Source organism: Pleurodeles waltl, chromosome 5 (assembly GCF_031143425.1).
Source record: "Pleurodeles waltl isolate 20211129_DDA chromosome 5, aPleWal1.hap1.20221129, whole genome shotgun sequence".
Lineage (NCBI taxonomy): Eukaryota > Metazoa > Chordata > Amphibia > Caudata > Salamandridae > Pleurodeles > Pleurodeles waltl.
Genome location: NC_090444.1, coordinates 118,000,881 through 118,028,737, shown reverse-complemented (window position 1 = coordinate 118,028,737; position 27,857 = coordinate 118,000,881). Strand labels below are relative to the sequence as shown.

Sequence of the window (27,857 nt, the reverse complement as noted above, 5' to 3'; positions counted from 1 at the left end):
AAAAAAGAACAGATGGCATGCTGGCCCTGATGAAGTGCATGAGGACGAAACGCGTCGGCTAGTGGCTGTTTTAAATGAAAAAGAATGATCAAGATAAAGCAATAAGGATTTATAACATTTGAATATGATTGGATTACTGGAGTGCTTTGGATTTGAATACTTAAACAGGACAATGGGATGCCAATATATTATATGCACTAAATAAGGATAATATTATGTGCTGAATCTTGTATGCAAGTTGTATCGGATTTCTGATAATAGAAGGCTAAGGAGTTGGCCTCTTGGATTCGTGCACATGGTTCTGATTTATTGTACAACTTGAATGTATATGTGCGGCTGGATTCACCTCAACTCCTATCTGTTAGTGTGCTAGGTAATCTAATGTTTGGTGCCTCCAGAGACTCCTGGACCGTGAAGCCTGCTGGGAGGAAGGCAGCTAGAACCATAAGCTTACACCGCTGCCGTCAGGCAGACCCAAAAGTAGCACAGAAGACGTCCATTTAACAATACCACCATTTGGCTAAGGGAACTCACTAGCTGTAGCGGAAACCCAAATATTAGAGATGTGTGATATTCACATAAATACCTTTTGCATAATTTTGCGAAATTTTGGGGAGACTATGCAATATTATACTAGCTGCAACCAGGCATTTAGTGCTATTTTTGGCGCATTGGCGTCCTCATGCTCATTTTGAAAAAAAGAATGCATTTTATGGTAATAAAAAACAGTTCTAAATAGCACATGACGCTAACAGTAGCCGATTGCGTTCTGTCAGTTTGTGTTGTTCCTGTGAGAGGATTTTTCCCAGGCAGGAGAGAAAAATATGTGATGTAGCATGGTGGCATAATTTCAGCAATTTCACGGTAGTAAACGTAATATGACATGCCGGAAATGACAAGATTACACCGACGTAGCAAAAGGTTTACCCTGTTCTATGTACAATGGATTTAGGTGCCAAGTAGCACACTACAATAGTGTTTAATTTATAAAAGAATGATGCCAGTGCCCAAACCTCTGCTCAGAAGCCCGCGGCCTGTGCAATTAAAAGTTAGAGGGCCCATTACTAAGGCCTAGTAGTCTAGTCTTTAATCTACTGCCAGACACTTGCTGCCCTTCATCTCACTCCTGCAGACGCCTGCTCTCTCCCTTTGTGATGGGTATTCGGTATTTCTCTTCCTTCGTCTTTCCGCTTTGTTTATTTTTCGCTTTCTTGCTCTCAGTAAATGTCAGATGCAAAAAAGTCCCCAAAAATGAGTGCCAACGACCCCCACCGGCCACCACTGGCTAGAATTAAGCACAGACTAATACAAGCCAACTTTAGATGTAACCCTAATGTCTGTCAGAGATAGGAACAATTTAAAATGACTTGCATTTATGGAACACGAGAGCGTTGACACACAGGCGGCCCAACCTCCTGCTCTGAACTTTGACCCAGCGGTGTAGGGAGGATGAGAAAGTGATTTGTGCTTCTGGTTTTAGTACTGCTGGAGTCCAAGGGGACGTTTGGGGAATCTGGTTGCTCCGTGTGATCCCCTCTTTTTACCATTGCCTAACCCTGATTTTCAGAATCTATGATGGTTTGGAATTCTTTACCCGCCTCTGCCCTTCCGTTTGCAAGCTTTGCAAACATGGCAACACTTTCTCATATGCACTCAGCACATGGGTAACAATTGTGATGCGTGCGCTGTCAGGCCTAATGCTGTCCAAATAAGGGATTATTTTCTATATAAAATGCATGCAAGTAATATGTTTGGTGCATGACGGGTCACTGCTTCTGTGTAGTAGTGTGCTACTTTTAACAAGCACTGGCAAAGCCAGTAGATTTCACCTTTGGGACCTAATGGTTTTGCCAATGGTTCTAGGCATGCTCTGCAGCATGGCTTTAAAAAAAAAAAAAAGCCTATGACATGACTGGCCAATTCATGTGCATGTCTCCTGCATGCATATGCCTACAAAATAAAACAACACAAGTGCTTTTTTTCTTTGCCATCCAAGTAGAATCAGTAAACAAAAATAAAAAAAAGTAGAGCAAGTGGGGTGAAGCAACACAGAGGGGAGAGATGGTGGGCGGAATCATACGGGTGCTGGGGAAGCAACAGGAAGGGGGCGTGAAGCAACAAGGGACACGGGTGAGGGGAAGCATCAGAGGGGAGAGAGGGTGGGCTGAATCACAAGGGTGCTGGGGAAGAAACAGGAGGTTGGAACGAATCAACATGGGACACGGGTGAGGGGAAGCAAAATAGAGACCATGGGTGGGAGAAGGAACACATAGGGCGCAGGTGGGGGAAGGAGCACAGAGGAAGGAATGTGGGGTGAAGCGAAGGTTCGACAGAGCATGCAACATGGTGCTCGAGGAGAGAAGCACTCAGTGAAAAAGCAACATATGGGGTATTAGCACAGGAGGGCATCATGGAGAAAGTTGAGGGAGATGCACGTGCGCAGTGAAACAGCAACACAAGCGAGTGCGGTGGAGGGGGATGGGGAGAAGAACACATCCGGAGACTGCTGAAAAACATACGCACTCTCATAGGGTAGCATCTGCAAAAAGAGCAGTGGAAGTACACAAATAAAGCCATCATGCTCCAGGTGAGGGACAAACACAAGAAGAGGAAGGAAAGTCCATACACACTAATGAATAAAAAGCAGGCAAATGAAAGTAACACTGAAGCCAGCTGATGATAAACAATGGGCGACTCTAAGCCCACTGTAAGCTAATAACAGTCTTGCATTTGACAGCGCATTCTCTGTTTTGTAGGCGAGACCTAAAAATTTACATTGAAAAGAAATAGAATCCCACTCCAATAGGGGGGACATTTGTCAGTCACTTAAATAGGTAGGGGTCCTACGTGGTCAGTTTCCTGAATTCATAATTCCCTGATAAGGGCAGTTATCTATACAAAAATGTAACGTTTGTGTAATTTACACGGAAAAAACAAATTTGGTATTCATTGCATTACTTAATATTTATTTTGTAACAATTAATTAAATGCTGCTTGAAAACCCAATCCGCCTTCACATATTTATTTATTTTATTTATCTATAGAGCGTATAGCTGCCAGGGGGTGTCAGAATAGTTTACGGGATGATACAACAATTGCATTTAAAACAACAATTAGTGCTCAGGCAGTATCATTTTCTAAAAGAACACTTATGTAAGGAATTCTCAGCCATTGGTGATATAATTTCCATTACTATTTACCGCAGAATCACACAAACTTAAAAAGAAAGGTATAACACTCTACAAATATACATAACATGAACTAGTCTGAAGGGCTCATTTAGACATTGTCAAGTATGCACTCCTTCCTGGGGTACTCCTGGAGCACTAGGTGCCTCCGTTCCTTGTTGAATATCTCAAACGAGGGAATTGCACATATCACCGCTCCTTCCTGGGGTACTCCTGGAGCACTAGGTGCCTCCGTTCCTTGTTGAATATCTCAAACGAGGGAATTGCACATATCACCGCTCCTTCCTGGGGTACTCCTGGAGCACTAGGTGCCTCCGTTCCTTGTTGTATATCTCAATCGAGGGATTTGCACATATCACTGGGTGAATTGACCTTCTAATTGTTTGGCTGTTTCTTTAAAATGTATAGTTGAGAGCAAATGCGCATAGATCATCATCTGTCACAGTGATTTGTGTATACATTTTCTTTATTAGCACTCTTCTCCAATTCTTCCAATTATATAGAGTCTAGCCAACATGTGTTTCTTCTTGTCAATTTTAAGACATTGGCTTCCTCATTGCTAATCAGTTCTTCTGTATTGTATTGAAATATCCACGAACTTGGTGTGGCAAATGACGTCTTGGGCCATGCTGTATCGCTTACCTATAAGTCAGGCATGCATGTGTTTGAAGTTACTTAATGGCCTGTATTAAAACAATCAATATCTGTACTTTTTGAGTCATTAATTGATGAGGCACATTTAGGGTGGTCCTGTATTGGAGTGCAGACTAGCGCTCACCAAAGCGAGCACACATTTGTTAGGATCCAGCGTGTTGGCCCACAAGCCGCTAGTATGGGGGGGGGGGTTGTCACGGAGATTGGTGGTCACTGATCTGTACTCAGATACGGGACCGCTACTATTGAGACCTGTTTTCAATTAAAAACTAGCTCATTGCATTTTTTTGGCTCCAGTGTTGATTATAATGTTTTGTGGATTGAAGATAGACTCCTTCGATGATAAAATGATTATTTGTCTATGCAATGCTCCAAAAAATATGATTTATATATCAATGTAGAATGAATAATTGAATACACTTATGCATTAAGTGTGTCCTCTATAGATGTACCTTGAATCAGCTTTGAAAAAATAGGTATTATTTCTGTCTAGCGAAACGTGTAAAACATAACATTGACAGTGATTTTAATTGTAATTATTAATGTACAGCCTTGACAAAGTCTGAAGTGGACAAAATGCGTGCTGGCTCTGCTTTACATTTAAGAGTAAATGAAACATGAAGAAAATGTTGTAAGCTTGTCTTATAGAATTTGAATAATTTTGGATTTCCCCCCCCAAAAAGGAAACTCTCTTTGACATAAGACTACTTTTTGAGCAATGGAGGGCAGAATGTACCAATGAAAACAATTATGTTGCGTGGATGAACTGTTTCAAGGGGCTTATTTGAACTTGTGTAGCACTGATAATTTTTGTTGAATTTGTATATTTACTGAAAAGATGCCAGATTCCGTCAGAGGCCAATAAAGAAGTAAAATAAATAAACTAGGCTATATACTATGAGACAAGGGTGACAATGACGTGTCCCTGAGTGCTACCATGCGATCTTATGTTTTTTTGTAATTCGGAACAGTATACCAAATGAATAAAAAATGCATTCCATAAATAGCATAATCTTATAAACGATAATGTTTTCACTGAACAGCTGATTTAAAAAATAAAATGTGCTCAACTTTTATTCCAAAGAGCTCTTTATATTAGGATGCATGAAACTCTTAAAGGAGAAAGGCAAAGCAATGAAAAGGGCCTAGATGTGAGCTATTAACCTATTTTTGCAAGTGTGAGATGCACGTCTTCTATCACACATGCATATGTTTCCTACACGACAGTGAAAAACATGGCAAATGGGAAGAAAAACTCTTTCAAACGATAATTGTAAATCCGTCCCTCCATGATTATCTCATATAGGTACAGACTTACAACTGTAGGGGATTCACAAAAGTTACCCGTAGTGCTCCTGGAAGCCTGTGAATGTGAATTAGCATTTCTGCTTGCGCAATACAAAGCGTACCATTGTGCGTGGGGAAAATGCCAAACCATTTATGCAATGGTGTTTTGGTGTTTTTACATTTTCTTTCTTCATAGGTTTTTTTCCCTTGGCGGAGCCCTTCCCCTTTCACTCCCACTAATTTTGTGGGTGTTCTCTCCCTCTACCCACCTTGGAAAGCATGGTGGGAATATACTGAATAAACATATATGAATAACCACAAACTTTGTAGTTTATAAGTGTACCAAACATTTTCAGGGATTCACTCCCTGACACACTTACAGAGTGCCTGGAGTGGGGTTAAATCACTATCTTTGAAAGTATTTAGACTACAATTGCAAGGCCACTTTTCGTGACAACTTTACTCTGCTAATTTGAGCCATTTGCGTGAGTATATTAGATGTACACATATGTAAGATTTTTGTATGTGTTTATATTTTTGTGCATCATTAATAACATTCAAACTGTATTTTTTTACACTCAGTTGCACATATAAGCATTGATATATTACTGATGCATTTTAAACAAATTCTTTAGGATGTCCAGAAATGTGGTTTTTCAACAAGTATTTACTAGGCCTCATTATTAATATAAAATGACACCTTTAACGAGATGGAAGTCTCCCTTCTCACTCATGTCTTCCCTGCCCCCCCCTCCCGTCTCTCCTCTCAATTTTTGCAGCACACAGTTGAGTTAACCTGTACTAGTTTATTTATTTCACCTGTCATTGTTTATGCTACTTTTGACAAACTTTCTATGGTTCGCTTATAAACGGAATAATTCACCTCAGTGTCCTTCCGCTGGTTCACGTTACTCCATTCATTAATATAACACACAATTGTGAACGTGTATTGTTTCTTCTGGCTGCTCCGGGAGACATTAGTATAGAGGAGGGAGAATGATTATTCATGTGGTGGGATAGTGCTTAGGTGTTAAGGCAAGATGATGTGTATTTTCCAGGTGCTTTGATTTGCTGATGAAGACACATTTGCTCACATCATAGTGATTCTACAGTTTCTGTAATTTTAAATGCAGGAATAATTGATAAAAACCCTTGATTTGGGGGGTGAGCCATAAGGCTTTCCTGTTTTGCTAGGTATGCTGTCCATTACGGTCTTGATTTTGCTGTCCCCTTAGGATTCAGAATAATTTCTGATTTTGCATTTCTCGAGAATATTTTCCCATTGAGCGCCTTTATGGCATTGAGACCCTATCACCTTATTTTTTAATTTTTTAATAAAACTCTTTAATATTGCATTGATCTGCAACTCAGTTATTGAGTGGGGCCATTTGCATAATAAATCATATTTCAAATTTTTGATGCTTTGGACGGTGCCTCGCGAAATTGTGGTTTAACGGCGTCTCTGATCCAGCAAAGGTGGGCATTTTGATTAAGGTGCACTTTGTGGTGGCCAGAGTTTAGGGGTACCCGGCGCCCACAAATATCTTAGTGAATATAACGTGATGGGTGCCCCGATACAGAATAAGGGAACGTTGTTAGACACACAAACTTTCAAGGGCCTTTCAAGAAATACCATTGAGCAGAACAGTAGATGAACAACGGGCTACATGACATTTAACATGTTTTATTGCACTTACAAAAAAAAAAAAATCAGACAAGTAAATAGCTCTTTCTCCAAAAAGCCTGCCCGTGCTGCTCCCCCGTCTCTTGTAACAAACACAAAGGCCCAGTTGTGCTTTTATGTGGACACCACATTCCAAAACGTTCAACAAAGGACATTTATGAAGGACTGCTGCTGCCACCTAGTGGTAAAAAAAGAGTTCACGGTGATTCTTGGAATGTAGAGGGCAACCCTCCGCCTGGAACTTGAAATTGCTCCTAATGGGTCTTAGTACAGCACCCGCACCCTTGCGGATCAAAGCTATGAATTTGGTCATCATGTGAAAAAATCTCGAAATCTAAATAAGAGTTGTGATTTAACTAAAGTGAACACTGACTGCCAAGAAGTGTAATCTGTGAATTCAGCCAGGACGCACTGCGTTCTAGGAGGAAGTGCTTGGTGAGGTCGTGGGGTACTGCTGAATAGGGGCGCTGCATTTGACAGCAGGCATCGTCAAACTGTTCTTCTTAAGCTTTAGGGCGTTTTGCCAAGAGCACCGCCTTTGCTTTGACATGGCTGGAGTTTGTAAGAACAAGGGAAACCCAGGATATATGAGGACCTGGGGGGGGGGTCACAGTACATTTCAGGAACAAGAGTCCCTCGGTACCTGTACAAATCACAATATTAGCAGAGAGATCAAATGAAATCTATGTATAGTTAGTGATGTAAAATGTATTGAATACGTCATTATTTAAAGCCAGGTAGAAAACAAACATACAGTGGGCACAGAGAAAAACAGGAGATTGAGGGGGTTATTACAACTTTGGAGGAGGTGTTAATCCGTCCCAAAAGTGACGGTAAAGTGACGGATATACCACCAGCCGTATTACGAGTTCCATAGGTTATAATAGACTCGTAATACGGCTGGTGGTATATCCGTCATTTTACAGTCACTTTTGGGACGGATTAACACCTCCTCCAAAGTTGTAATAACCCCCTGAGTCTTTTTAGCATGATTTTGTCATTCAAATATAGAAAAGTGATGGAAATCATACATGAAGAAGTCTAAATGCCCAGTGATAGAAGTCAGGCCTGCCAAGCTGACATAAGCAAATGCAAAATGTATATGTCAAATAATGGCAGTAACTATACTAATACATAGAAGGAAGTGTCAATTACAACATGAGTTATGGTACCACTGTCGATCAGTGGAACCATAACTCATGTTGTATTTGAGACTTAATTCTAGGTATGAGTTCCATCACTTCATCTGTATAATTGGATGACAAAATTGTGCTGAAAAGACTCAGGGGGTCATTCCAACTTCGGCGGGCGGCGGAGGCCGCCTGCCAAAGTTCCCCCGCCAGAAGACCGCACCGCGGTCAAATGACCGCGGCGGTCATTCTGACTTTCCCGCTGGGCGGGCGGGCGGGCGACCGCCAAAAGGCCGCCCGCCCGCCCAGCGGGAAAGACCCAGCAACTATGAAGCCGGCTCCGAATGGAGCCGGCGGAGTTGCTGGGGTGCGACGGGTGCAGTGGCACCCGTCGCGATTTTCAGTGTCTGCTAAGCAGACACTGAAAATCATTATGGGGCCCTGTTAGGGGGCCCCTGCACTGCCCATGCCAGTGGCATGGGCAGTGCAGGGGCCCCCAGGGGCCCCACGACACCCGTTGCCGCCATCCTGTTCCTGGCGGTAAGAACCGCCAGGAACAGGATGGCGGGAAGGGGGTCGGAATAACCATGGCGGCGCTGTTTGCAGCGCCGCCATGGAGGATTCCTATGGCCAAGGGAAAACCGGCGGGAAACCGCCGGTTTCCCTTTTCTGACCGCGGCTTTACCACCGCGGTCAGAATTGGCCAGGAAGCACCGCCAGCCTGTTGGCGGTGCTTCCGCGGTCGTTGGCCCTGGCGGTCCATGACCGCCAGGGTCAGAATGACCCCCTCAATTCCTTGTTTTTTTTTATATATGTTTATTTTCTACTGGTCTTTAAATCATTATGTACTTAATAATTTTACATCACTAACTATACATAGATTTCATTGGATCTCTCTGCTAATATTGTGATTTCTACAGTTTCAAATGGTTGGAGTCAACCAACGTAACACAAAGAGCCAAAGACCATGACTGCCAAGTTCCACAGGTCCATGGTGGGGAGGTAGGCAAATCCATGTTCTTTTCTTTGCATTCTGGGACTTTTAGTAGACGTTTAATGATGTAATAAATCATCCTACAAACCCCAGAATGCAAAGGAAAAAATCCTGGCTGGAGTAGCTAATCACGCTGGACCCGTGCCAGGTCCTAAGAGGCTCGGTCATGTCTTCGGTCTTGTTCAACAACTACCTCCTTCATTTACTCCCCTTCTGGGATTGGAGCAGTGCTTAATTTGTAAATAAAGACGTGCCGGTGCTCAGCGCCCTCCTAGAAAACATGCGGCTGCTGCAATTAAATGTGAGAACACGGAGTACTGATTCAGCGTAATCCTGAGGCCATCTCGGGCCTCTTCAAACCACTTAAAGCCACTCCCTGCCCCTTCGGCTCACTTTTGCAGCTTTCTGCTTCCTCCCATTGTGAGCTTTTTCTTTTTTCTCTTCCTCCGTCTTTCCCATGTGTCTTTTGTTCGCAGTAAATGCTTGGGGCAGAAGACTAAGCGCCGGCCCTCAAAAATAAATGCCGGTGCTCCGCACCGGAAACAACAAGCACAAATTAAGCACTGGAATGGAGCACATTTGTAAGCTTAGCTCACCCTGATAGATGGATATAGCGCTGACATGGTTGGGAGCGCCTAATCCCGTGTCAGCAAAAATCAAAGTCGCCCATGGTGGAACATAAGGCTGCATTTTCGCCTGGTACTTTTTTGCCTCTGCAGCGAATTCTGTGAGGGATTAACAAAGGGCGGATTTCTGTGAGGGATTAACAAAGGTCAGCTCATTTCCATCTGAAGTGGAGACCAACAACCCGCCATTATGGACAAAGATGCTGCAGTATTAATGCATCAACCCCCCACTGGGCCGCAGACGATGCTAACAAAATGAGATGAGCTGAACGAGGATGGCAGCATTGTGGCCGAGAGACGCAAAACTAACATTGTCCTATTTGGAGATATGTGGGGACCACGAAGATCAGAGACAGCGTCAGCCACTGGAATAATCCGGGCCCAACTTCCTCGTCCTCATTGATTTGGGATCTTTGTGTGAAAACTTTGTACTCCTCGTTAAACACAACAACGTATGCTTTGTTACAACCATACAGGGCAATGCTGAGTATCTCAACTAGGCCTATACAGATGGCCACACCCCTTAGACTATGTGGCAGTGTGCTTCCTCCAGAGGCCCTGAACCACAATGTTTTGTTCCCTAACACCTGGTAACAGGTTTCATTGCCAAGACTTTGCTCTCCATCTCAAGTGTATCTAGAAGCTGCATTTATGGAACCACATAAGGTAGCTGACAAGTAACTTGTATGAAATCAGCAAGACATTTGTTTAGAAGATCTAATGTGGAATGTTAAAGAGACAAATTTCTGGGCGAAATATTATTTGGTAATTTTCGAAAAAAAACAAAACAGTTGATTGTTAAACAGCTTGTAAACATGTTTGGTGAAGTATGCTTTCAATGCACCCTGTGCAGCTCTAATGCAACTGTAACTACTAAAAGTTTTGAAATATGGCTTAGTTATACTTTTCTGGCACTGAGACTGCTTTACGAGTAAGATTTAACTTTCCGCAAGACAAGTTTTTTGTTACTCCCTGTAAAGGAATTTTGTTCGATCGTAAACTAGTGATTGCAGTAAAAGCAAGGACAGCACATCTTCCAAATACAAATATTAAAATGGATCTCATCTAATATAGGTTTGAGTCCGTCCTTGTATTTTTTCTTACAGAAATGTTTTTAAAGCATTTATTCAGTACGTAGTGTATAGTTTTGATAATATAACAATAGTAAAATGTTGTTGCGGGGCAAACAATCATTTGCAGACTGGCAACCTCATTAAAAAAAATAAAAAAAAATAAAAAATAAAAAAAATATATATATATATATATATATATATATATATATATCTCGTTTAAGGCCTTATAAATGGCAAATGGCATTATTCACAGTGTATTTAGTATTTACTTGTCTGATTTTCATCCCATGATGTAAAAGCTGAAGTGCGTGCTGTTTAATTAATACATTTTAATTTCCGTGCTTAGGGCCAGAACTCAGGACGCCTATTCTACAGCATAAAGGTTAATGTTTTTCCACGTTATGTACACTCTGTTTTATAGTGCCATGGTTTTTATTAGTCGTACAGTGGAATTATTACTTAGAGCTTTGATAATCCATTTTGCTGCCTCTCTGCCTTGGAGGGTATATGAAAGGCTCAGATGAATGACAGCAAAACAGCACTCAAGAGATAGAATAAAACCTCTCTCCTTTTCAGACACACTGTTAAACATTTGGTGAAAATGAAAGAAATAATCACTCTTGATGTCCCATGTCTTAAGGCGGGCAAGGTAGGGACGTAGTAATATGCACATTGACTCTCCTCATGTGCTCAATGTTTCCATGCACAACACTCAGTGATCTGGGATGCAGGCAGTGCTTTAAATGGGCCGGTACTGTCCGATACTGAGTACCAGCACTTTTTTATTTTGAGAGGGAGAGTACCGGCACATCTCAAGAAAAACGTAATACTTTTAATTGGAGAGTACCGGCACTTCTCAGGAACAAGCTTCTCTGGCACAGAGTACCGGCACTTTAATTTTTCCATTTCAAGCACTGGATGCAGGCAACAACTCTTAATTGGACTATGTGATGCTGTATTCACTTGCATCGAGACCAGGGGTCTTCAAACTTGGAGGGGGGGGGGGGCGCCAGGCTCCGGCCAAAAGAAGCATTACACAGATAACAGTGTTTTGTTTTAAGCAGGAACATGTTGTTGCATTTTTAAAAAGGTAACAGAACTTAACTGCAATGTTTAAATACATCTAGACATATGTAAACATTGCCATCTTTATAAAATATTTGTGTAAAATTCTGATGGGGGCCAATGATTATTATTGTTCAACTGTGGGGTCGGGTAGGTGGGGGGGCGGCAGCATTAAAAAGTTTGGAGACCACTGATCTAGACACTTAATTAAGAATATGTCATAAGTAGTACAGCTGGGCAAAGGCTAGGTTAAAGCTGACTATTTTACCTAGACAAGGAAACATATTGATTGGTTATGACTGGTTATCTGCTAAACACAGACTCAACACATTCCAAGTGGACTTGAAGTTTCTTTTAAGACTATGAATAAAACAGTCCCTCTGTGCCTTCCTAAGCTGGTAGTTCTCATACACCACACGTGCACCCACAACAGCGACAAGTAGTGGTTTGTGATTGCACCGAATTTCAGACGGAACGCAAATAATAAAAAAAATGTTTTTTTACCATGTGCCGAACATCTCTCCCTGGTGGTTAGTAAGCATGATCTCAAGGACCTGCTTTCCTGACCTACAGTGATACAGGTGACCAGGGCCCAGGGAACGCTTGAGTGGCAGAGTGTGCATTGAGAATGCTTACAGCAACAGCTGTCCGACAACACAACCGCATCCATGAGGCTTGGCTGCCACGATAAGCTTTCAACAAACAGGGTCCATACCTCACAGTCAAGAGACACGAGTGAGTAAACAGATGTGTAAGTGAACAGATGAGTGACAAGTGAGCGATAAATCAAAATTGGTTAAGGGAAACCAGAGATATGGATTTGTAAAGTTTTAGGGCTAAACGCACCTAGAAAGAAGTCAAGCACCATAGGAAAAGCAGCGGACTGGGACAAGGTGCAATGCCAGGCTGACCGTGGTGGAGCCAAAATCGGACACACCACACAGGTTGCACAAGGCAAAAGTTTTACCTTCACACTAAGGGCCCGATTTAGATCTTGGCAGAAGGGTTACTCTGTCACGAAACATGACGGATATCTTATCCACTAAATTACAATTTCCAAAGGCTCTTATGGAATTGTAATATAGCAGATGGGAAATGTGACACGTTTGTGACAGAGTAATCCCCTCTGCCAAACTCTAAATCATGTCCTTAGCCTCCAAATACTGTCCAGTCCTACAGCCCCAGCACCTTGGGCACCATCCCAGGTCCTTTGCAAGGTGCAATTCTCTTCCAACAGCGAAGACCTCCTGGAGTTAAGAGCCCTTCTGTTTTTTTTGTGTCTCCCCTGAAGCAAGTAAACAGGAGGTTAACAACTTAACCCCTGGACAGCAGTTCCAGTCCCTGGTAACTAGCAGGATTTAGGAGGCAATGAGTCATTGTGTTAGTCTTCTTTCAGCTAAAGCCAGAAGGCAGGAATTTTCTTCCAGTAGGACTGTCTTCTTCAGATGGAGTCTTCCCAGGTGCTTGATTATTTGAAGGATTTAGTGATGTAGTTGGCAGATTTATCCTGTGCACTAGGCCAGTGATTGGAGAAAGTCTACCAAATTAATACATTTATTGCAGCCCCCCCACCTCCTTTCACAGTACTTTCATTTTGTCGAACTGTATAATTCCCTAAGAGGCCCTGTTTCAAGATAGCTGGTCACCAGGCAGGCTTCTCTTCAGGTTCTTGGTCTCTCTCCTACCTGGCAGGGTCAAAACTGGTTTTCCTTCTGCTGTGGCTATAGCCCGACGGTATAATAGGGCCCTGTGGATGAACAGGATAACACCTCCAGAACATCTCCAAGTCAATAGAGGTAGTGATAAAGCTGCCCTTTGATCTGCCAACTGTTACTGTTCACTCTCACATAGATAATCCCTGCTAAGTGGTCAGCTCGTAACACCCACTGACCTTTTCGGCGGGTGTCCAAAAGATGTGTTTTCCAGCTCCGGAAGTTTGATAAATAGGAGAACTGGCTTTCTCGTCCTACTTAGACTAGGGATGGGCTGAAGAGGAGACACTCTCTCTGCAATCTCCAAGTCAAAAGGAGGGGTACTAAAGCTCTCATTTGTTCTGCCACCCTTCGTGTCCACTCCCAGATTGCTAATTCCTGCTAAACACCCATTTGCCTTTCCTTGGTTCAAGGGTAAGTCCTTGTCGTCCCAGCCAAGGATGTGTATTCCAGCTCTGGAGGTGTGGTGATTGACAGAACTAGTTTTAAGCAACTTCTGACTCAGAAAGCTGAAGGTATACTTTTGCAAGGTTACTTTTCTTCTTCAATTACCTAAAATCTGATATCACCATTATGTCAGATTTTAAAAACTAAGCAAAGAATAACTGTGAAGCATTTTACAGCCCCTTCCCAAGTGGACGTGTAAGCTAAATATTTTAATCCCACCTAGACCTAACAGGGAAAGGCCATACCAGGCCCACAAAGTGAAAAAGATTTGGGGTTTTTAATTTACTGCGAGGCACGCTAACCCAACATGGAGCGTGCACTATTTTTATATATGCAAAAACAACAGATGATGGACTGAATGCAGAGCAAATCAAGCATTCACCCCCAGTCAGAGATCTGGGTTTAATCCATCAGTTTTTTTTGCTTGCCATGCCATTCCAGTTTGGACCCAGCCATATGCAAATCAGTCTTGACCCTGTTCCCCATGGAGATCTTTCCTGTTAAGGAAGCCTCACACAATGTTGGATTTGTCCTATAACAGGGCACTCTTTTAGAACAGGAACTGCATCATGCTGTTGTTAAAGTTACATCGGGCACTTTAGGACCACTTAAACTTGATTGAACAACTCCAAGACTTGAAGAAGATAAGTAGAAAAAGGATTCTGTACAGCTGTTAAGACGCCTGTATTACAAGAATAACAACAAATTGTGGCTGTGTAGAAATGGTTCGCACTTCCGGAAAATAAGCTCAAGCATGTATTCAAAGTACATAAACCATCAAGTCTCAATTGGATGTTGAAGGATAGTGCCCAAGCGGTTTTAACAGCCAGCCACAGGGTGCATGAACTGTCGCCTCGGAAGGTCCACAGTTGATTTGTAGAAAGAAGAAAAACCACGGCACATCGCAGATTCGTAGAAGTGTCAATTTATTCTCCTGTGGTATATCAGAGAAGACATAACCTGACCCAGTGAAACAAATAAGCGAGGTGTCAACAGGCCAATACAGTTCTCATATTCAGAAAAACAACAGCCAACACGTTTTGTCAGAAATCACTTTTTCAAGGCTGCAACGTGTGGAAGTATCAACCTATGTTATCAGGCTCCAATGGGCACTACAATTGTCAAGTAGAGTATAAGGAGAGAAGGTCCAAAGACCATGATAAGCCCCCGGAAAAGCGGATAATATCTTTTTGTTGTGCTAACGGCGTCGCATGGTGTCCACCGGACTAAGCTGTTAAGACGCCTACAATGTCTATTTGAGGAAGCCTCCAAGAGTTGTACCAGCCCTTGTCCTGAACTTGCACTCCACGACTTTCTCCAATAACTCTAAAAGGCATTTTTGTGAGTGGAGCAACATGTACATTTTAAATCTCAGGCTGATGTGGACATTCCGTGATGGGGAACTTGCCTCCTGGAAGCATGTGTGCTTCGAAGCAAAAATAGTTATCACATGGAACTTCTGGCCTGATGGAGACTTCTCTGTTTATTAGTTTGTTATTAAAAGACTGAACCTGATGTTGGGTGCCTCCCATTTCCCCTTTGTAAGAGAACTTGGCTCCGTAGAACCAGTGCAGAAGAAAGTTGGGAGAAGAAACTAAAATAAACCTTGTTTGCATTATTAGTTGCATTTGATGGGCCTTTTGCATTTTTGCAGGTTGCGTGAAACCAGAGACTCCAAAACATCCTCCAGACATATAGAAAACCACATCTGATTAATCTCTGTCAGAGAATTGTCAACTACATAAAAGTCACAACAGAGTTATATCACTCCAGAGGTATACCACTTGAAGCTCATCTTACTTTAAGCAGCTTACTGGGTGGCTCCAGTGCTTCCAGAGCTCTGTAAGAAGAAAGCTGTCTTGGTGGTAAGTTCATCTCACAGCCGAAATCCTCTCATTGGGTGATGGCACCAAAAACTCCATCATCCGTAAAGCTATTAACAGCAGGAGCCATACTACATAAAGTGCCCTACGGCTGCAACAGGCATGAGCGTCCGCTTTCTGCACCACTGGGGCACTTTTGTCCAGAAGGGGCCACAGACGATTGCAAGGCCACTTCTGTTTTACAGGTCATGCCTATGCGTGTACAGCACTTGAGTGAGTCTAAGGAGGTGTATTGTGGGAGTACAGGCAAAGAGACCACGAGGAGGTGCAGTGACTGTGATCCACAAAGAGGTGGCTCAAATTTAGTACACATCCCCAAGCAAGAACGACCCCTGCAAGAGACCCCGTTTCAAAAGCAAATCTGTCCCACCTTCATTGTGTAAGGCAAACTGACTGCCTGAAGCACCTGCTCTACCTTTTACTAATGTACTGGCCGCAGAGCAGGCCACAGTTTGCAGCTGCTTTGGGGGCAGAGAATTATCTGTAGCAGGGCATACTGTACCAGTTTGCATCTGACATAACTAGTTAAAGATGTGCCGAGGTGCAAACAGGGACAGTGAACCAGATGTATAATGAGGTCCCAGATGTGAGGCACTCACTAAGGAATCCTCCACTATGGTGCCTGTACCCCATCTCAGAAACAGCCTTCAGGTTGGTCTTAATGGAACAATCTTTGCTCTAAAATCTTTACAAGTATGACCATGAAAGCTCCAGTCTCACTGCATGCATTTGTGGGTCGATCTATTCATACACGGACTGGGCTGTGACACTTTAATATTTACTATCGGGATAACATTAATGCTTCAGCTCTAGTCGCGAAGAGCATTTTGATGCACCCCTAGAAAATCTTTCAGGTTCATACAGCGCTGACTAACAAAGTCCGAAAGTTCCAAATAAAGCAGGTAGCTGTTGAGTACACTAGATGGTAGACAATGGCAAATTGACATCTTTTCTGCTTACCTTTCAGGCGTTTGTGGGCTCGTAGACTCAAGACAGGGAATCTGTAGAGGCCAAACTAGGCGTCTAAGGGTATTCCAGAAGATTTGTTGAAGAACTTAGAGCATTGTGTTGCAGCTGCTGACCAAATTAACCACAAGACATCAGCCCAAACCTGTGAAATGGACCTAGGAGCAGCAGAACATTTTCTGCACTTTATCTCAGATGCTTATGCCCCCCGCTGAACGTCCCTGACCACAACATCTATACTGTATAGGCAGACGCTTGAGGTCATGGATCAGGGGTAAGTGGTGTCACAGCTGAGGGCGGGCAAGGACAATCTGTGGCTTCATCAGCAGAGGCATTTGCCTTCAGCTTACAACCTTATAAAACAAATTCTTTGTTCCTGAACAACCAGGATCATTTTACAAGTTTGCAAACTCCGGCAAGCACATCATGGACCACGTGTGCTTGGAACCCTGCCAAGACAAGTTAATGGAATCATGCGCTGGGAGCATGACTCAGTGTTCAACTGCTCCCTGAAAGAGCATGTTTGAAAGTTGGTATTATTTACATTTGGTGGTATGTCACTAATCCAAAGGAACAGTCAGCTGAGATCATCTACGTTGCCAAACAGTGCTTCTTCGGAGCCACACTCGTAGTAGAAAGCGCAATGCAAATGCTACAAGATTAAATAGTCTGTTTTATCGTTAAATTGTGTTTGACCTCATCTTTTACTCCTACCTATCTCTATCCCCTTATTCTTTTTCACCAAAACCCTCATTCCCACTCCTCCTTCTACCTCAGTTTGGCAGCAGAAAAGGTATTTTAATTTGTTTGATGACAATCTCGGTTATCAGGTTAACAAAAACAACAACAAAACAAATGTTCGTCATGTGTTTATGTCATTATCGATTTCCCGTTTTGACAATTCCACACCAGAACTCAAATCTGATCAGTGGAACCTCTGATTTCCCCAACCAGTCCCTTCCAAGCAGGTTGGATGTTTATGTAAGGGCCAGAATAGGATAATGAAGAAACTTAAAATACAGATAGCATGGTGCTTCACTTCTATTTTTAACTAATTGCAGGAGGCCAGGATAATTTGCATACCCAGATTACTTGAACTGGGTATAAACTGTTCTCCATCAGAAAAGTGGTTCTTTAGCTGCCTAGATGAAGGGTAACATCTCTCTTGAGCTCCACTTTCAAAATATTTTCTCACCACTGTTTTGTTGTCCAAATATTGTTTTATACACACTGGTGCTGCATAATTCTTGAATGCTGAAGCCTATGAACATTGGTCTGTGCCGGCAGTAAAAATAATTGTAGATGCAGAAAATAAAAAGCTCTCCTGCTCTGCTTAAATCCCTACAACCTTGTGCCTTTTAGAACTTTACTAAGTTAGATTTCTTTTTATTTATCTGCACTAATGAGTCAAATTAAATAGTGTTGGTATATCAAGATGTGGGTCCCATAGCTTGCTTTACCAAAGGTGTACTTCACTTAAAAGGCCCTAATAGGCTGAAACAAGATGGTTTTTAAAGGGTCAAGTTAAGAACTCTCCCTTTTTATTGAGGGACCCATACTAATTTGCAAATTTGCTAAAATTTGGTCCCTTTTTATAAGGGCATAGGCAATTAAAAACAATGGAAAGGAATGTACCTAAAGTAATTACCAGTGGTTTCCATTGATTCATGCACTTCCATCCTTCACTTTTATGAAAGACAAATTGCCAGCTGAATAGAGCATTTCTCAAAAAAGTCAAGTCTTTATAACCTCTACCATGCCATGGTTCACTCACCAACCCTTATCACACCACATCTTCTGAGAATTCCACAAAAAGTAAAAAATTAATCGGATTCAGAAGAAGAAACATTTAAAGAAGCCTGTGTAACTTACATCCCACCCAATCTTCTGTGTCCCGCCACTCTTGCTTAGCAAACCTGCTTCTCCACCCTTAATGTAAATCTATCAAAGTCAAGAATTGTCTCAAGCCAAATCAATTCAAATCTGGAAAGGGATTCTGCTGTGGATGGCTCTCGGGACCCGTCAGCTAGAAAGCCATCCAAAAGGGGAACACAATTGGTGGCATTTATTTTTTTCAGGCATGTTGGACACAATTGATCCATGGCCATGCTAATATATTGCTCGCACTTCGATAATTATCTTCCTGTCCGGATCATCTCTGGACACCCTTTTTGAAACCAGAAAATGCCTCTGCACAAACAGTCCAGTAGATTGGAACTTCCTCTTTTCACGTATGTGTTTTTAAGAGCCAACAGTGTCTTCTCTCTTCCTTCAATGCCTGCAAGCAGCCACTGTCTGGACTCATCAGGAAGTGTCCTCTGAACTGCTGCTTATATGCTGAGGACATCCAAGCTGATGGTGCAGATTAAGATGTGGGGGAGGATCTGTTCAGAAATTCCTTATGAAAATTCATGCCTGGATGCGGCAGAAGATGCTAGTCCTGGATTCAGGATAGGCTGAGATGCTGGAAGTCCAGGGAGCACAAGTCGGCTCTCGGCTCTCTGCTCTCCCACGGGGATTCACAGGTTGAGCTCCCCCCCCCCCGTCATCCCGCCGCAGTGGCGCTGGTTCCAGGGCTCCAGCAGCCAGGGGGAGCAGAACTAAAACTAGAAAACTGTTAGAAAAACAGGAAGGAAGCTGGTGTAATCTGCCTGCATGCCACTGGACTCCATGGACTACATGGAGCAGGGTAAAGGGGCAGCGCGAAGAGGTGGAGAGCAAGGTCACCGTGTAAACCCAGTGGGCGCGGAGGCAGCCGGCCTTAGGCTGGTGCAGCTTGTGCCCACTGGCTTAGTTCTAGGTGCCAGCCCTGCCCTCCCCCAGCTCCCCTCTAGAAGCCACTCTGGAAAATTCTCTTTGGCTTTTGACAGCACTGGGGCAGTAAGCCTCCCCAAGGACCTGTTTTAGGCACCGAGTTTGCTAAGACTGTGAAGCTTACCTCCGACCCTGCAGCAGGGGAGGCCTTACTTCTGTCCTATGAGGGTGCTCATGCCCATCTCTCCATTAAGCAAGATATACATAAAAGGAGAGGGATGTGGTGGCGCTCGGGCCGGATTAGATTTTGGTCAGTTTCCTAGCTTTATTTCCTATTGATTTCTGGCCTAATCTGTGGTATTTCCACACTGAAGGCCACCTCATACACTATGCCATCCCCACTATAGTAGTGTGCTCGTTTCCCTCTGATCAAAAGGTGCTACTGCACTCTATCTGAGGAGTGGCGCACTATTTAGCCGCCACAGTCGGTTCCTTCAGCTGGATGGTCTCTGTGTGGAATGAGGCGAGCCCTCCGCAGCGGTTTTGGAAGCTACTGTTTGTACCACAGAATCGCCCCAACTTCAATGAACCGTCTGCTCTGCCCGCTGTGGCTTGTTAGAAGGAGATCCGTGCCGCTGGAAGGGGCGAGGAAATGTGGGAGTATCCTGCGGCAAGTAAAGGTGGTGGCGTGTTTCCAAGTGTAATAAAGGAGATAGCTTTTTGATGGTCATTGTGATGAAAATACTATATAATTGCACTATCGTATTGAAGAGGCTGCGTACAGCGCAATCTATAAGGCGCAGGAAGCAGAAATCTGCGCACATCGGCGCCCTTGAAGGGTCAACAGCAATCCCTAAATTTTTACCTACGATCTCTCCGATACAAACTGGAAATGAGCAAGAAGTAAAAGGTTGTATAGCAGTGCCAGGTGATGAATCAAGGGATATTCTAAAACAGATTGTACCAAAGCTGTCCTAAAAGTCTCAGACAATACTGAAAGCATTAAGACTGATAACTCCTTGGTTACAAGCAACCAGAGGGTTGCCCTAAAAGCTCCTTCAATATGTTCACCTCCAATGGATTTTACACTCCCAGATATTGAGCTCAGCCAGCTTCGTCATCCGGACGGGAGCAAAGCCCCAAAAGAAACTCTTCAACTATTTAATAGTACACCAAGCAAGGTATGGGAATCGGATACTAGTTCATATCATTCCCTAGATCTACCTATATTATCATCATTTCACCCTGTAGACAAGCGTTTTATAATTTCCGAGCCTCTAAAAACCCTTCAAGGGGTACTTGAATCCGTACTTTCACCACTAGAAAAAACAACAAACAACTCGGACCACTCACTGAAAATTCAGACTTCATCTTTAGAGGTCTTAATGCACAACGACCGCAGCCGCAAGGGTCGTTCCTGTAGAGAGTGGGCTTATAAGTGTGACCGCCAAAGGTTGTTCGTTGAACTTTAATCGGACCTAGAGGCAAGTTCAGAGATAGCAGCTCGCCCCTGTCACCCAATATTCAACTCTACAACAGGAGCTAGTTCTCTACAGTATCCCTCGTCTTCTCCACTACTACATGTCACCAGTGATAAATCTGTCACCAGAAATAAGGGGAAAACTAAGAAACAGGCAGGGAACAAGAGGAAATCTAATCGTGGAATCTTCAAACATAAGCCTCGCAGAGTAAATTTGACCTGTCTATAGGTCCCTCTAGTGACGAGACAAAGGGGGGCTAATATAGAGTCTGCAAGCCTCTAGTTGCTTTTTTATTCTCCCAGCAGGGAGGAGACAGTGCAATCTAATGCCCAGGACCCTAGTTTTGTGAGCTCGAGGCCTCCGCAGGAGATCTGCTTGCCTACACAAACACTCGAAAATTGCCCTAGAAGAGGATCAACGTTGGCAAATGCAGTAACAGATCTCTTTGCGAACGGATATGACCCTCGAAATCGCCTAAGAATTTTAAAACTCCTGCCAAATCTCTGTGCCTTGATTCCTTAACCTCCTCAAAAATAAAAATGGTGTCTTTTCCCAATAAACAAGATCTATCTAGAGCCTGGGTGGAATTCTGGTCCAGCGTAATTCCATCACTAGTTCTCTTAGAAAGTTAAAGACTCCACATAAACGTTTTGATATAGTGGGCATCAATCATAAATCTCCAGCACCCTCTCTCTACCAGTTTGCTATCAACTGGGGAGTTAGGCAGCTATTACCGCCACACAGTAGTGACGGCGATAAGTTTAATACAAGACTTGCAGATACTTTGACAGTCTGTATAAAGGATGGAGACAGATCGATTTGGACCATGGCCTGCCCAGAGAGGAGAACAAACATGAGGTAGCTGCTTGGTCTTGGCTCCCAAGCAATTTAAACAAAAACAAATCAAATGGTGGCATCAAACTTCCATTTTAGCAATAACATCTCTATTATGTCTTGGAATATCGCTGGTCTACAAGACTCAAAGTTTGAGTGGTCTGCAAAGATTTTCTCCGGCAATTATCGGTCTGCAAGAAACCTGGTCTACAGCTAAAGTAGATAGGAATAACTATTATGTTATAGATGCTCCCGCTTCTAAGGTTAAGCGAGGCCATGCCAAGGGCGGTCTTGCGATCCTGCTTTTGACAGAGGTTCAATGGGACTTTGAACTTGTTCATACTTCCCCCAATAACATACAACGTAGCAAGATAATTCTACCAAAAATAAGTGCCTCTTCAACCAACACCTTGTTTTTATTTAATTTGAATCTTCCTCTGGATCCTAAATATAATGGTATGCTGGTCGACCACAGAATCCACCTTGGAGTCAGGTGGTAATTTCCAAATGCTGATAGTGGGTGATTTTATTCCAAAAATAGCCAATGCCCTCCACAAAACCCATAAGAATAAGGAGCTGGAGAAAGCATGATTTATCCCAGATCCTGTTTTTCCAGCCACAACTAAGGCTGATAAACGAGGACGAATTTTATGGAATTCCTAAATGGAATTAACGGGGTGATCCTAAATGGTAGAACGGAAGGGGTCACCCCAGCAGCCTACTGAGGATGAAATCCTGCATAGACGCAGCAAAGTGGTGCCTGCAGTGCCACAAAGGAACTTTGGGCTCCACAAACCAGGAACTGTTTGTGGTCCCTAGGATCAAGAAAACCAGGGGTGGTGGACGCGCATTTGCTTTCCTTGCTCCCAAACTCTGGAACACTGTTCCGACGGAAATAAGAAAGACTGGGTTGGAACCAAGATTTAGAAACTTTTTGAAGACTGCTCTTTTCAGCTAATTTGTACGCCTAGGGCAATGCAATTGATTTGTCTCAGCACCGGGAGGCCATTTCTGGTATCTATGCCCTTTAGAAGTCTATATGAATAAAACAGAATAAAAAAGGCACGCCAGGAGAGAGAAGATGGTGAAGCTGACTGCGAATAGAGTGCAGTCTGCTAGAGTTTGCCTTTGTCCTCTGGACAGACCAGGCCACCTGTTGTTTTCCCCATCTGTGCTGGGGGGGATCAAGACCCTCAGGAAGCCGTGTGCAGTCCCAGGCTGCTCTCCTGGTAACCAAGGAGACCATGATCATCCCAAGTGCTGATATCGTTCTGAGAGGTCACAAACCTGCATCCCACTGCTATTGGATGAATTCTCACTAAACGCAGATATGGTGAAAGGCCCGTGAACCTCCATGTTGGCACCTTTATCATCTTGGCACAGGGGACATCTGTCTGCCTCCTGAACTGAAGAAGTACATTGCAAGGGTGAAGCAACCCTCATTCCTGTACCACAACGTGACCCTTATAAACTAAAAGTGAATGGATGCTGGGCAGGGCCATGCTGGGGCACAGCAATTGCCCATTAGGCAGAATCTAGCGCAGACGCTTCCAACACCTTGGCATCTCCGTACACTGCTCCTCAAACTAGTGATCCTGCTTGACCCAAATCTTGATTTTGTGTAGTGCAGTAGCACAGGCAATAATGCAAATTATCTGTCTGCCCATATTCAGAACCTCTTACAACACTATAAATCTTTATTACTAAGAAAATAATATCTTATAGAAATAAAGTCTTATCTTGTTTTCTTAAATGATAATGCTGCCTTAACATTGACTTATTTTGCATGATACATGCGTAATTTGACATTAGTGTTCTACCCCACAACCAACCTTTGGGAGTACGCCTTGACTATTCAACCCCGCTACCTCTTCAAGGATTGCCTTGATGACCTTGTGTTCCACGGGCCCCAGAGAATTGCCTTGACAGTGCAATATTCTACTCTAGGGTGATATCTCTGGCACCTCCATTTTTTAGTGTATTTTTTTAGTTTCCAATCAACGCTCTCGTGAATGCATTACCATGAGTAAACAATATCTCCCTTGGTGAGATATTACATCTAAGCACCTTCTGAGATGTGAGTTTCTGCCCTTTGCAACATGTCGGCAACAGAGGATAGTGAGAGCAAAATAACTGCTACTACAGTACGAATGGTTTGCTCACTGTAGGATACCAATGGATTCCGCATAGACGTACCACTGTTTCACTTCTTCTCTGTTACCCCAACAAATGCCATTTTCTGCCACTTTGGCATGCCTCCCACTTTTGCTCTTCGTGCTGTATAACAACACAAGTTTATAAACCCAAGGAAAAGCGTTCTTCATTATGAATGGACAGCTCTACACCACACTCCATTGCCGATTCAAAATTCAATTTTTTTGTCTCAAAATCCGTTAAATTATACCACCAAATGACGGACATTGATTTGTCTTGCCTTTCAAAAAAATAACAAAAAAAACCCATCACTTATGTAACTGTAAAAGGTGGACAGGGAGTTTTCTTGTTGAAATCATGACGAATCATAAAATGAAACTTCTCCATTTCCTCTTTTGATTGGTTGTTCTCAACAATTGAGATAGGGAAACTTGATTGGTTAAATTAGTATACATGGATTACTAGATATTTAGCACCATGAAATTTGCAGGTAATCACATGCCTTACAAAAAAAACCAAAAGTATTCTATATTGTACTTAGAGGCGCAAATTCGGCATGTTGGTGGGCTTTAAATAATCCCAACTCGATAATGCTCAACTCAGAGGTCCTGGAAGGATGAAAGTCTCATTGAACTTCGTTTCTCTCTATCCCAGGATGGACAAAAGCCTTTCAAATGCAGAACATGAACGGACAGTACAATGACATCCAGTCGTCAAAAACTAGACCCTTATTAGATCATTACAATGCCTTATAAGTAGGTCACCTCAAACAAATTAACTCTTCCAAACAAGTTGCAGAATTTTATTGCAAGAGTTGCCGATAGAATAGATATGTAGGCTCAAAGTTCCCAAGTCTATCTTGATGTAACTCCAATTCCATTGGTCAGGGACATCTTCTTTGTTTGAATGAGTGGCTAAGACAAGGCTATATCTTGGTCCGGTATGGCAGAACCCCATTACCCATGGATTGTGCATGAACATAAGAACAAAGGCCACACACTGTCTCCCTTAAAAGGTCTCACACTATCTACAAAATTAGAAATTTTCAAACATCTGCTGGGGAGCTTAAATTGAGCTCCCCCTTCAGGCTAGAGCTTCTCAGTCTCAAAAGCCTTTGTAAGAAAGATTCTTCCAGTCAAGGTGCCATCGATGGAACTTGGAACTGAAAGTAAACGATGGATATTGAGGACAAAATTAAAACACATGGTATTCTAGCTTCATGTCCTAGACAATATTACCCATTGCTGTGGTATAACTGTAAAATTGCGGTGCTTCATAAATTTAATCTTAGTTGCTATATTGGTAATTAGAACATTTTCTCTCTTAAAAATTGCTTCTTTGACACCCATTTGGCACATGCAGAAATACAAGTTCAGTTAATGAATCCCAAGCATTTACAGGTGGCGAGAAACCAATCTGCCGGACAGTGCTCCAGCCGCTCCCCAGTATGCAGCTGCATAACTCTCTATTGAGTTGTAAGTATCCTTCTGTTTTGGCATTTTCCTGGTACCTTTACCTAAGAAGCAAAGATATTTGGTTCTTTTCCATATGATTGACTTCTCAGATGAATGCAGTAGTGCAAATGTGTTCACTTTTAATGAGCGGTTTCCACAACATATTTTTCAAAGATATTTGACGCTGGGTCAATGTTTCAAAATAGAGAGGAGAATTGTAGATTCAGTTAACCCATCAGAATCTTAACACCAGATTATCAAAATACATGTAATGAAATAGTTTGCTAGGTTTTGGGAAAAATGTAGTAGCCATATGAGATTCAATTAAAAATAGTACAACTGGAGCCAACTGGGAGATGCCTGGAGCATCTAAAATTTAGACCCAGTTATTTACTTATTCCTTACTCAGAATGGAGGAAATCTGGCGAATTTCAAGATTCGCTTGAACAATTCTTGGCATGTGACTGTCCCTAGCAAGCTCTAGTTATCTCTTAATTTGTTCTACTGAAAAATGTTTCGAGCACAGGAAGGAATGGCTGGTATAAATGTGAGAAACTCTGTTAATCTCTTAATTTTCTTAAGTGGAAATCCCTTTTAATTGAGAGCCAAGCTAGAGAGCTAGGCATTTACACATGTCCTACAGAGAAATCTGAGGTACATTCTATCCTTGTCTCTTTGCTCTGGGGGCTTTGAGGTGAAAAGATTGGTCCTAGTTTACAGCTGCACTAGCCTGTGACCGACAGTTTGATGTGCCGTTCTTCTATAAATTCAGGCTTAAATATGTTTTTGTTTTACTTTCTGAGAATATCCAATGCAGTTGTTGGCCTACTTCATGTCTCTGCAGGTGCTACCTGTGATATAAAACATGTGTATTCTAGTGGCACTATGAATACACAATCAGAGGTCCCGTGAGGTGGTGACACACGCCTTCATCTTTTATTGTAGTAACCATAGGACAACACTGACATTTCACAACTACATATAACTGTCTGTGTATTAGCTACTTACGACTTTAGTGAGCGTTGTTGGTGCTCTGTTGAGGCTGCCATTTCTTTCCCTCAGGGAATGCGCTCTCTTTTTCCTCAAGCTGGAAGAGAACGTACAAGGATATCAGGTACACTCTTGTTTTTGTGGTTACTGTAATATTACCAACTCATGAATGCGCAGCGATGGAGAGAGTGGAGTGTTGTTCACCTCCACACGGGCATCTTGAAATACCACAACAAGAGACCAAGAAGGCAATGGGATAGATGAAGGTTGGTGACTACCAGAATAATAAAAAAAGCAAGGCCACTGATACACACGTGACCGTGTGCCCGATGAAATCCACCTTATTTGCATGAGCAGCTAGGGCCATCTGGGCCCACACCTTGAGATGCATCAGTCCACTTAGACATCATAGTGTTCTAACCTGTGGCCAAAGCAAGCTTTCCTCTCCCGCTCCCACTGCAACAACTACCTCACAAAGGCCAACAAACACCTTTGTAGCACACAGCAAAGGCTGGAGTTTCAGTGGTACCAAACCTGAAAGGCAAGATCTGAACAGTACAAATGGAAATGAGCACAGTCACATGTGAAAAGCAACACGTCACCAGTGCGTGCACGTTAACCAAGAGCAGTGCCGGATGTAGGACTTTTCCAAGAATCTGATTGCAGAATTATAAGCATCATTCAAAGTGGCATGGAAATGAAAAATAACATATGAACATGTGTCTGTAAGGCGGAACGTGCTCTTTGCGCCAGTGTCACAATGTCAGCTAGCCTACTGCACGGGAGGCTAGCAGATCACAAAAACACATTGAGATGACTAAAGAGCAATTTATGAGTATAGGAGGTAATACTAAAGGGGTACTCTTTCATATTCTGTTACATGCCTTTGTGAATGAGCCACAAAATAAATGAATATATATATATATATATTTATTTATTCACTGAAAAAAACAAAGGTTACATGGACGTTATAGTTGGGTTCTGAATTTACTCGTACAAAACTGTATAAAGTAAGCAGTTAAAGGTGCCTTATCTAACTATAAATGGCGCTCCTGTAATGCACTGCTTGTGACCTCACATATTACATCACGGGTGCGAATGAGTAGTGTACTTATTTTTTAAGTTATAAGGTTTTTAAACTTTATGATATTTGTTGCAGAGGTATTTTTGCAAAGTGTTGCAGTAGTACCACAGTACATAGTGATGTACATTAGCTGATTGACTAATGACTGCTTTTATAAAAGTTAAGGGCAGCTATGTTGCTTTTAGGTCGCGTTTACATGTGTTCTGTGTTACACCTTCTGATCTAGGTAAGAATTAGGTTTAATAACTTTCCCATACGTATTACGAATTTAGTAAAGTTGTAATAGATAGCAAAAAATATTTATACGTTTCTATATATTTTAAAAAATAAATAACCAAGTACTGTGGTACCAAAAACAAATGTAAAAAAAAATTACAAAATATTGGAAATACACTTT

The 27,857-nt window shown here is 42.6% G+C and overlaps 1 protein-coding gene across 1 annotated transcript in view; it reads right to left on the bottom strand.

Moving 5' to 3' along the window:
- LOC138295451 (uncharacterized) overlaps nt 1-27,857 on the bottom strand; it is a 285,396-nt gene that overhangs the window by 109,104 nt on the left and 148,435 nt on the right. The window contains exon 3 of the mRNA XM_069233766.1: nt 26,395-26,473. Coding sequence (XP_069089867.1) covers nt 26,395-26,473 — 79 coding nt within the window. The remainder of the gene's footprint in view (nt 1-26,394; nt 26,474-27,857) is intronic.